At 46.0% G+C, this 12,123-nt stretch overlaps 1 protein-coding gene across 1 annotated transcript in view; it reads right to left on the reverse strand.

Annotated features, from left to right (window-relative positions):
* CNTN6 (contactin 6) overlaps window positions 1-12,123 on the reverse strand; it is a 157,284-nt gene that overhangs the window by 13,132 nt on the left and 132,029 nt on the right. The window contains 6 exon segments of the mRNA XM_070391434.1: window positions 116-350; window positions 2,431-2,501; window positions 3,529-3,678; window positions 3,773-3,931; window positions 4,769-4,886; window positions 5,235-5,410. Coding sequence (XP_070247535.1) covers window positions 116-350; window positions 2,431-2,501; window positions 3,529-3,678; window positions 3,773-3,931; window positions 4,769-4,886; window positions 5,235-5,410 — 909 coding nt within the window.

A 12,123-nucleotide genomic window follows, 5' to 3' on the forward strand; every position in this document is an offset into this window, starting at 1 on the left:
ATCATGGATGTTTCTCTCTCCCTCCCTCCATCCCTCTCTAAAAATCAATAAAAACATATTAAAAACAAATATCCCTGGAGCCTCAGAGGACCACCCAGTGCTGGGCACCACTTACCGTCCTCCCCGGAGTAGACGATGGACACGGTGCTCAGGGCCCCTTCCCCCTCGCTGTTGTACACGCCCACTTTGACCTCGAAGGGAGAGAGCGGGGTGACGCTTTCGTTTCTGTACACGAATCTCGATGCCTCCACGGACGGGACTCTCTCCTTGGTCCAGGTGGCCGAGCCCACGGGCCGCAGCATGACCAGGTAGCCAAACTCCCCGCCACTCTGCAGTTCCTCCGGGATGGGCTTGGGCAGAAGTGACCACCACTGAGTGTTTGCAGTTAGTTTATGGAGCTCTTACCGTGTTTACCAAACACAGATATTCACCCTGGTTCATGAAGCAGTGAAAAATCAGACTACTTCAATTTGGAATGCCAGTTGGGGAAATGGTTCCAATGAAAGATGCTCATGCTCATGGGACAAGGCTCAACCAATGGAGCCACACTGCTGGCTACGTGCCTATATTTCTTTTATTGACTTCAGAGAGGAAGGGAGAGGGAGAGAAAGAAACATCAATGATGAGAGAATAATTGATCGGCTGCCTCCTGCACGCCCCCACACTAGGGATTGAGCCTGCAACCCAGGCTGTACCCTGACCAGGAATCGAACCGTGACCTCCTGATTCATAGGTCAACGCTCAACCACTGAGCCACGCCAGCCAGGCTTATAGTCATGTTTTATATGAGATATTCCCCGCTGGCAGCTCAAACCTGGATGTATTAGGAAGTATAAATTAGGGTAAGACATGAATAAATATATTGTTAAAAAAGGAATTAGTAGTTACCACATCCTCCAAATTAGATAGCATGTCTAGGTTATTGGAAGCAAAGCAAAAAACACAAACCCCACATTATTTGGCTCTGGAGGAGACAGGAGGGTGTTTATTTCAGGAGATTGTACCTCGATGTTCATTCACGAGCAGCAATCTGGGGTACCAGCCAAGCTGTCATCAGGAACACAATGGGGGATTCTCGCTGAATTCAGAGTGAATTTGAAAAACCAGGGGGTATGACTTCCCCCACAGGAGCAGTGAGTTAGGCCTGACAAGGTCTCTCTCTCCCCAAGTTCTTTTTCAACCCACAGCTCAGACCTGACATGAGGTTCCATCCTTGCCCGAGCACCCAGACCTTTTGACAATTCACAACATTAGGATGTTTGTACCCCCTCTGTTTAAACTAAGCTGGTGTTCATGGAACTGAAAGAGTCACTCCATGCCTGCCTTCTGACGCTCACACTAACACATGTGTCTCCTCCTAAATGCACACATTCCTTAGAGGCCTGGCACCAGCAGGGTTGGGCTCGGTGATGCTAGGATGAATATAAGTGGGGAACTGTGTTCGTGAATCCATGAATGGAGCTCCTGCAAGATTCTGCATATCCGATATCCCAAGAAAAACATACACAGGAAATGACTTTAATTTTCACCACAAACTTTTTCTGTAAAGGGCCAAGTAGTAAATATTTTAAGCATCAGGGGCCATATGGTCTCTCCCAGCAGCGTGAAAGCAGTCATATGTAACACGACAAGAATGGGTACGGTGGTGGGAATTCATTTATGAAAACAGGGAGCAAGCAGATCCGGCCTATATGCCTTGGTTTGTGGAATCTTGCATTTAAAGAGAAAGGACACAGTCGGACTGGCATGGTTCAGTGGTTGAGCATCGACCTATGAACCAGGAAGTCACCATTCAATGGTTCAATTCCTGGTCAGGGCAACATGCCAGGGTTGCAGACTCAATCCCCATTGTGGAGCGTGTAGGAGGCAGCAGATCAATGGGTCTCTCTCATCATTGATGCTTCTATCTCCTTCTCCTTCTCTCTCTTCCTCTCCCTCTCCCTCCCCCTCTCCCTCTCCCTCTCTGATATCAATAAATATTTTTTTTAAAAAGCCAGAGTGCATTTTAATCAGTGCAAAAGGGGCCTATACATTCATACTTAAGAAGAATGAAATACAAGCTACTCTGCCTGCTAAGCTTCCATCTATGTATGGGAGGGACAGGCTGGAGGGTTGAAAGCAAGGAGAGGAAACCGCTGCTGTCTGAGTCTAACTCACAGACGGTGAATAGCCACGTTCAGCATCAGATGCTGATGAGCACACTGCCGGCCCTTCCACATGCACCGAGGGCGCTTTCCTTGCATTTGGAAGAAAACTGTGCTCGCTAAGTCACACCCTCTCCCTGTAGTAGGAATGAGGTGTCTCCAGCCCCTTGCTACATCAGCAGTCTTTCCTGCCCAGGGTTTTTATGGGCCCAGCTTATTTTTCCCTGTTCTTCCTGGCCAGCTACATCGTTTTCCTTCCAAATAACTCAGCTGGACAGAAAATTACCTCCCAGGTAACGACCAGTTCAGACCGGCTTCCTCCTCCTCCCTGGATGTTGGTTGGAGCCACAATGGGGACTGAAAGCAAGGAGAGAAACACGGCCGTGGTTAGGGATGTGCGTCTACCTCTGGGGGGTTGGCGCAAGGGTCTCACCTCTCAGGAGCTCCTGTGGCAGCTGAGAGGGAGCCCAGCATCCTTAATGAACACAAATGATGTTTACTCAGACCCAAGCTTCGGAGGGGACAGCCTGGTGTCGGAGACATGAGCACCCCAGCTCCAGGATTAATTAACAGGCGAGTAACATCATGTATCTGACATTATTATGCATCATCCGCTAATTGGCAAGACGATGTTCCATTCGGATGGGGAGAGTGACACGGTGATTTACTGCCTGATTATGCAGCTGTGCCGGGAACACGTTTCCCAGCCAGATATTAATTAGTCCCCTTTCTTCTTCATAAACACACGAAAGTCGTTTTTATGTTTGGTTGACATCAGGATGTTTGAACACTTAAAAATAAATTCTTAAATGCTAGATAATTAAATGAATTCCTATTTTATGACCCTGTGTTTGAATCACAAGTCACTGGGTACAGAACAGACCAAGGCTGCCTCGAACTTCTCGCCCCCTAAATGCCACTGATAACAGTGGTGAGTGTGTGAGTATTCTGGTATGTAATCAGAATGGAGTTTGACTTTTACATGCAGAAATGTTTTAAAAATCTTTTTTCCTGAAATGAATACAGAAGCACCTCAAATCTGTGAAGATGCATAACTTGGCTGGACAAGCTTCTCGTGAGACAGGCAGAAACCCATCTGCATCTACGATTCTGCATATTCTCTGTTGGTTCTGAAAGTCTCGGAGATGAGAGGGCAGCTTCAGAAACACTCTCTGCTGACCTGTCTGCCACACCATCACCATCTCCTACTGGGCGCACGCGCCCTTGGGAGAAAATGCATGTGCTTTGTGCCCATGACCATGGGAGCGTGAGGCTGGTTCTCTGCCTCTGGTTGGGGCAGGGATGCTGTGCGGTGTGCTGTGTTTTCTGTAAGAACTGTGCCCTCCAGGGTCTCCCAGGGCTTGAGAGGCCATTGATTTCTTACCGGATGCTTTGGTTCTCAGCAATTCGGATGCTTTGCTTGGCTCTCCAATCCCTATGCTGTTCCCAGCAAGGACACGAAACTCGTACTCCACCCAGGGAATCAGGCCCACCACGGTCGCATTGTACGTCTGACCATTGAGAATCTCTGGAACTAAAAGGGGACACTGGGTAAAAACAGTCCATCAGTCCATCAAACAACACACCATTGGTTTTGCCGAATTATCCAAAACACGCAAGGCACTTACCCGTGGAGACAGCCTGCCACCCCACAGAAAACGGCGTCCGTGCCTGGACGGTGAATATCTGGATGGGGCTGTTATTGTCCGAGCCAGGCTGCCAGCTGAGCTTGGACGTGGTGCTGGAAATGTGTTCCACTCTCACCTCCTCGGGGGGACCTGGGGGGCCTTCAAGCACAGGTTTTATGGTGACCTTATTGGAAATGATGAAATGAGTCGATTTGGGATAAGGAATCATTTCTTTTTTTCTGTTATACTTACAAAATAAAAGATGGAACCTAATATATTTTAGCACATTAGATAAAGCCCTATTAATTCAGCTTACACAGTGAGAGATTAGCTTGAAATGCTTCCTTTGAAGATTAGGAAATGCCAGCCATGGGGTGGGGGAATATCATCCGATAAGAAGCTAATCTCAAACGGTGAGAGCCTCTTGGGGCCGCTCCTCTCAAAAGCTCCCTCAAGTGAATGCAGCTCTTGGGGAGAAGTTGGAAACTCAGGCTTGGACCCCGCTCTACGAGACAGTTTAGTATAGATAGAGGACCTGCCGAGTCCAAGGGGCTGACGGTGCGGGCGAGTCTGACCATTCCTTAGGAACAGGCAAAACCTACTCAATGCAACATCCATTGTCATACCACCGAGACCCTGGGGTCTTGGGATTTAGAAAATTAAAAAAACATATACTTCCACCCAGTTGGTGTGGCTCAGTGGTTGAGCGTTGACCTAGGAACCAGGAGGTCACGGTTCAATTCCCTGTCAGGCATGTGCCCAAGTTGTGGGCTCAATTCCCAGTAGGGGGTGTGCAGGAGGCACCTGATCAATGATTCTCTCATTATTGATGTTTCTCTCAACTCTCCCTTCCTCTCTGAAATTAATAAAAATATATTTTTAAGAATCTTTCCTATTTATCTCACTTCTTTATCATGATGTGGTTAATTAAGGACTTGCCATTTACAGATGAACATTTCTCACTGACAAGACGGTGTGCTCAGGTATGTCACGCACCTCTGACAATGATTTCAGCCACAGCTGACAAGTTCTCTAGGGCTGTTGTCACTGCGCAGAGATATCTCCCTGAGTGACTTAACTGGATATTCCTTATCATCAAGTCTCCCACAGATCCCTGATGGCAGAAAGGGAAAAGGGGGTAAAAACATAAATAGGCCCAGCAGGTCCTAAGATTTCACAGCTGCATCAACATCCAATACAGGGCTGCAGTGAAATTAGGAGATACACTAGTATCACTCATTTCCCATATGATCCCTGTGACTGTGTCCTTTGTCATAATTGTCTCTAGAATGCAAGCAAGTCCGTGAAAGACATAAAACAAAATAAAACACACAGATGCAGCTTCATAAAGAGACAGTGATTACCGCGCAAATAAATACTGGGGGAGTCACAACAAAAGACGTTAATTCAGGGAAAAGGCTTGAGTCAACTTATTAAGCACTTAGAATTGTCAGCAACTTACTCCTCCAATCCTTTCAAAATGAGCCGCATCCTTTTTTAAGTCTATGATGTGTCCATTGAAAGACCAAACAAATGCGACCTCCATGGAGGGGTCATGGGACACCTGGCAAGTCAGGACGATGCTCTCGCCCACGGTGACGTCCATTGGGGAAGGTGGCTCCGTGATAATGGTCCGTTCTGTGAAGAAAGAACATCGCTCTCATAAAAGCTCATCAGGTACTGGCACGTGGCTATGAGACACATCCTCTGAGTGGCTTTGCAATTGTTTGAAATCTTACACATACAACTCAGAGTTCTGCTCTTTTCAAGATGAAAAATTCCACCCCCTTTTTAATGTCTCTGCATTAACCAGTTTAGCTTACTTAGTAATCGTGTAATAAAATTAAATACACAGTTTTTTGTTTGTTTTTCAAAATATATTTTTAGTGATTTCATAGAGGAAGGGAGAGGGAGAGAGAAACATCAATGATGAGAGAGAATCATTGATTGACCACCTCCTGCACACCCCACACTGGGGATGAAGTCACAACCTGGGCATGTGCCCTGACCAGGAATGGAATGATGACCTCCTGGTTCATAGGTCAATGCTCAACCAGTGAGCAACACTGGCCTGGCTAAAGACAGTTTTATTCATAGTTTATATGAAAACTAGTGGCCTGGTGCACAAAATTCGTGCATGGGGGGGTGTCCCTCAGCCCAGCCTGCACCCTCTCCAATCTGAGACCCATCAGGGGATGTCCGACTGCTGGTTCAGGGATCGGGCTTAAACTGCAGTCGGACAATCCCTCTTGAAATCCAGGACCGCTGGCTCCTAACTGCTCAACTGCCTGCCTTCCTGATCACCCCTAACCACTCTGCCTGCCGGCCTTCTTACCCCCAACTGTCCCCCCTTGCTGGCCTGATCACTCCCAACTGCCCCCCCCCACCAGCCTGATCACCCCCAGCTGCCCTCCCCTCCTGGCCTGATCACCCCTAACTGCCTCTGCCTCGGCCCCGCCACCATGGCTTTGTCCAGAAGGATGTCCAGAAGTTCTCCCGGAAGGTCTCCCAGTCTAATTAGCGTATTACCCTTTTATTAGTATAGGTAGAGGCCTAGTGCATAGGTGGGGGCTGGCCGGTCTGCCCTAAAGGGGGTCCCAGATCAGGGTGGGGGTCCAACCTGGGCAAACAGCCTGGGGCAGTTTGCAGGCCGGCCACACCCCTGTCAGGGTGGGGGTCCCCACTGGGGGTAGTGCCAGCCTGGGTGAGGGGCTGGGGTGGTTTGCAGGCTGGCCACGCCCCCCATCAGAGTGAGGGTCCCCACTGGGAGGCGTGGCCAGCCTGGCGAGGGGCTGAGGGCCGTTTTGGGCCAGTTTGCAGATGGGCCAAGCCCCCAGCTTTGTTGGGAAGGACGTCTGGAAGGTCTCTGGAAGGTCTCCTGGTCTAATTAGTGTATTACCTTTTTATTAGTATAGATAGCTTATAGAAAAACCAAACACTGTGGACTTCTAAAGACAGCATTCCGTACCCGGAGGAGGCACCACACCATTTTTTCCCTGAAATTCCAGCCACAACATTAGAGTCACACAGTGGCTCCAGCTCCCAGTGGTCTATGGTGCTCCCATGTACAATGACTCGAACTATGTCACTGAGATCCTAACAACAGTATTTTAGAGAGCTGTATAGTCAGACGTCTACACTTATGAGTGTGAACAGAACAGATTCTACTTCTGACACCATTGTGATAATAATGTTCCATTTTCACTGAAGATGCAATGGAAAACGTTGTCCCTTGTTATCCGGATTTGCAACGTTAGAATCATACATCCGTCATTACCAATCTTCCCTCTAGAAATACTGGCCCCAATGTCAATACCTGTTCCACTGACCAAAGTGTCAAAGGAGGAGTCTTCCATGTCCCAGCCAGGCTCCCGGTCCTGCTATTTCTCTGATTTAGGGACTCCTAGTGACAGATCATTTCTGTGTACAAGGGTTCGCTCCACGGCCATGCCCACTCCAGCCAGAATTCACAGTGCACCATGCACGGCCCAGGCCAACCTCCCAGAGAACAGGAGTGAGAGTGGTTCTCAGCAGCGGAAACACAATCTTTGATGCTACAAATTTGGATCTAAATTGGTGGCTGCCTACCTTTCTGATGGGTATCTGGAAGTTCCTTATACTCTTTCCTCCACTTTTCTGTGTTTGTTAATTTTCAGTAGCAACAAAAGAAAGACAGAAAGAAAATGATCGGAGGGGGGATGGAGTAATATTTATTATTCAGAAAGAAGGACACCTTTCCCATTCAGCTTTTAAAGTGATGAGGATGGCCCAGTGGTTGAGCATCCAACCAGGAACCATTCCCAGTCAGGACACATGCCCAATTTGTGGGCTCGATCCCCAGTAGGGGGCGTGCAGGAGGCAGCCAATAGATGATGTTTCTTTCTGATAGATGTTTCTAACTCTCCCTCTCCCATCCTCTCTAAAATAAATAAATAATAAATACAGTGATGAGGACTGATCACTTTTAGAAGATTATCCAAAATACAAATGACAATATTCATGAAGAGTTCATAAAGTGACAGAATTTTAATAGTTACTATTTTCAGTCTATTTCTGTGAGATGAAAATCAAATAAAAGCTACTTGATCTAACACTCCTATTCTTAAGAAGAATAAGGGAAGGTTTTATAAAATAGATGCCACCTTCCATGAACAGCTTTACTGTTTACTCAGATCCTCACCGTTAATAGAGTCTGATATGTCCAGAGCACCCCAGGAGACATGCAAACTAATTATTCCAAAACTTCTGTCAGAATTGTTTAGCCTTATTTCTTTAAACATAGGTAGAGCTTGTGCCTATACTAATGGCCAAACACACTTTAACACACATCAGGATCCCCAACGATATTTTCAGAAGCCAGGGGATGCCAATCCAATGTGCAATTGGTCTTTCCTGGCCATGCAGGACATGCTATTTTTGTTTGTTTCTTTTGTACCTTCAGCTCAGTTGAAACCTCCATTTGTGAGTGACAATCTTTCAGTGTCACTGTTCAAAATAATGACGGCTCAGGTGTCTCTGAAGTTATCAACTCCCCTTAAAAGATGGAGAAATGCAGAAGAAAAATCACCGTAACTTTCTCCCTCGGCTCAGACCTGTGGTCCCGCCTTCATTTGTCTCTGACATTGTAGGAAATGTTGCTAAGATACCAATAGAAAGGCAACGAGTGTATAAATAGCACATCAGACAGGTGACAACATTCCCCAATCTTTTCTCTCATGAGTTAACTTGTGAAAATCAGAAATAAATACTTTTAAAATTTGGTCCCCTTCCTAATTCTTCAGATCTCAAATTGTCCTACCTATAAAAATATTAACCCTTCAGATCACTCTCAATTTCTTCTTCCATTTATATATTTCACTCTGGGATAATATTCCTTCTAAACCTATGAACAGCATTAGCATTTTGGTGTATATTTGAAAGTGAGATATTTTCTTAGGGTTGATGTGTGTGTGTATGAAAGCATTTTTATTTTGTCTTCCTATGGGAGGATACTTTTGCTGGGAATAGAATTCTCACTGGTATTGTTTTTCAGCTCTTTGAAAAGGCCATTCCACTGTATCCTGGACTCCTTTATTGCTGCTGCTACTTCCACTTTCAGACTTATTGTTGTCCTTTTGAAAATAATGCATGTTTGTATCAGGATGAATTGTCTTTCCTTTGGTTTCATTACTATGTGCTTATTTAAACTTCCCTTTATGTATGTATCCTCAGTGGGGCTTATACAATTTCCTGAGTAGGATGCTTGCTGTCATTTTCAGTTTATTTTTTTAATTATGACAAATATTGCTTCCAGTATTGCTGATGCCTCGCTTTCTCTTCCACATCTCCACACCTGGAGGAACTGCCATTTCACCTGTGTCAGATCCAATCACCACGTCCCACACGCCCCTTAGGGTCTATTCTTGCTCCATGTTGTGGTCTGGATATTATCTATTCACAATCCTCCCGTTTAGTGATCCTCTTGTTGCTGTGTTTAACCTTGCATTAAGTCACTCTATTTTCTTAATTTCACCTTTTGTATTTTCAGTTCTGGAATTTCAAATTGATTTGTAATAGATGGCATTTCTCTTCTTCTCCTCCTCCTCCTTCTTTTCCTCCTCCTCTTCTTCTTTTTCCCACAATCCTCGCCTGAGGATTTTTTCCACTAATTTTCAGAGAGTGGAAGGGAGGGAGGAAGGGGAAAGAGAGAGAGAACATTGATGTGAGAGAGAGTGATTGATTGGTTTCCTTTCACACTCACCCAGATGGAGGCTGGGCATAGAACCTACAACCCAGGTACATGCCCTTGACCAGGAATTGAACCTGAGAACCTTGGAAGCATGGACCAACGCTCTAACCACTGAAAGGAACCAGCCAGGGTGCATTTCTCTTCTTAAATTCTTCATCATCTCATCTATTTTTTTACCATATTCATCACAATTGTTTTGAACCCCTTGTCTGATAACATCTATATTTCTATCAGCTGTTGCTGCTGTTGGATTTCTCTCTGGTTCCACCATTTATTCCTGCCCCAGCTACTCCTGGTAACATTTTATTGAACGCCAGGCCCCATGGGTCAGAATGTAAACATCTTTATTTTGTTATGTTTTCCAAGTAGATTGACTTTTTTGAAGGGGCAGCTGAAAAAAGAGCTGAATCAAGTCAGGCACTGATTTCAGTGGAGTCTGATAGGCAGTCACGGTAGGTCCCAGCCGGTTTTGTTCTATTTTTATTGCCAGGATGCAGCCCTTCAGGTGCCTTAGTTCACCATTGAGTAGTCAGCAGGCTTCATTCTGCTGGCTTGTTCTGAGCCCCGATTTTTGTCTTCCTTGCACTGTGTGACAACCAACACTTCTGCTTAGGTGTTTTCTGTTTCTATTTGATTGCTGGCATTTCGGATTCATACAACTTAGAAACCAGCCGAATTGTGGATGAGCAAACCCCTGGGAGCTTGGGCTCCCCCACCTGTGCTTTTCTCTTCTCCTGAGGGAGGTCCCACATGCTGCCAACACCTTGGTTATGCTCGTGGTTCCTTCATTCTTTCTTTATTTTTTATTGATTATAGAAACATGTTAGCAGCATTTGTGGGTGATCACTGGTGTGAGGTTGTTGTGATAAAGCTGCTTCAACTGTCGGGACAGAAGTTTCCCCTCATTAATGTTTAAGGACAGATTGTGTGTGGGGCTGGAAAAATCTAGGCCATGTATTAGTGGGGGGTTAGGGAACAGCTGGCACGGATCATTGAAGCAGCTGGGGGAGGACATGAGGGTTACGTGGGTCAGAGGCAGAGATTCATGTCTGGAACCTCCCTCAGCCCTGAGGGTGCTGGCTGCTGGTCCTGCGCTCTGCAGAAGGAAACTGGGGCCGTGGGTCTGATAAGCCTAAGAATAAAGGCCTAAAGACGGCGTCCTTAAGATTTTCCCCAGGAACTATCCTGGTCCCAATATCGTAGCGTGAAGCCCAATAGGTCAATAAACCCCCACACTCGATCAGACTTTTTATGAGATGTTAGCGCCCCAACTATTCACATGAGCAAACAACTAAGGTTCACAAAGTATCTTTGTGCATCCCTTCATAAAAATAGGGATTAAAAAAAAAAACAAAAAAAGAAGAAGAAAGCAGTGTGGGACAACAGTGACTGCAAGAAAAATAAAGTACAAAAGAAAAACTATCAGCAATATTTTCTGAAAGAGAAACAGAAGAGCAAGAAATTATATAGAGACAGTGGAAAAATAAAAGAACACTGAAATTAAAAAAATAGCAAAAGCAAAATTAAATAGAATGTCTGAAAGATACAGTTAAGAAAATCACCCAGAAGGCAGAGCAGAGAGCTATAAAATGTACACAGGAAAGAGAAACACCTCTCTCTCTGTCATCGATCTATAACCGATATTGATGTATATACTGTATATGTATCTAAATATATGAAATACAATAAATTACACACACAGATACATAGCTACACACAGACGACATAATCTAGAGTGCAATTTGGGAAATCTCACTTCTAAATGGTACGTATCTCAGAAACAGAAATGGAGTCAATGATTAAGTTATCCAGGAAGAGAGTCCAGGACTCAGAAAGATGCAACCCCAGGTGACAGAGCACCAAGCAGACTTGCCCAGGGCCCCTCGGCCGCCACTAGAGCAGGAGAACAGACTGCAGGCAGAGGGACCCAGCAAAGGTGCACACCACGGGCCAGGAGTCCGGACAGCCCGGCTTCTGAGCTGAGTGACAGCTGCAAACGCCTGAAGACTGATGACCCCAGCCTGGAGTTCTGTCTCCACTAAACCAGCATCACCGGTAAACATGGCATACAGACATGTGCTAACTTGAAGACTCAAAAAACGTGCATCTCTCTCAAATTCTTTCTCAGAAATCCACGGGAAGATGCATTCTACCAAACGGAGTGTTTACATCAAGAAAGAGAAGCCTGGTGTGTGCGGGCCACGGGCCCCCCGCCCCAGGAGGGCAGGTTGATACGGAGGGGACACAGTGAGATCGATTTGAGGAGAGAGTTCATGTTAAGTCCATAGGAAACTGAGCCAACAAACCAAACAGGGAAATGACTAACTGGGGAAAGCAAACACAGGACATCGGAGCGAAGACTGAAATAAACTGCATGGAGCAGGCAAACAGAGGAGCGAATTGGTGGAGACGCAGACTCAGTCCTTCTAGCAAGCGAGCCCCAGAGAGGTCGCTAATCTTTATTTAATATACTTTTCCTCTTTGCACAGATACTCGCAGGAGGCCAGGATGTGCTGTATCCCTCAGCCACGTGCAAGATTATTTTCTCAGCTTTTCGCAGGTTAAACCCACCCGCAGCACCTGGTGCCCACTCCACCTCAAGGCCAAGTAGAATTCAGTTCAA

This window comes from Myotis yumanensis, unplaced genomic scaffold (genome assembly GCF_028538775.1).
Source record: "Myotis yumanensis isolate MYYU_CA2020_CCGP unplaced genomic scaffold, mMyoYum1.0.hap1 SCAF_14, whole genome shotgun sequence".
NCBI lineage: Eukaryota > Metazoa > Chordata > Mammalia > Chiroptera > Vespertilionidae > Myotis > Myotis yumanensis.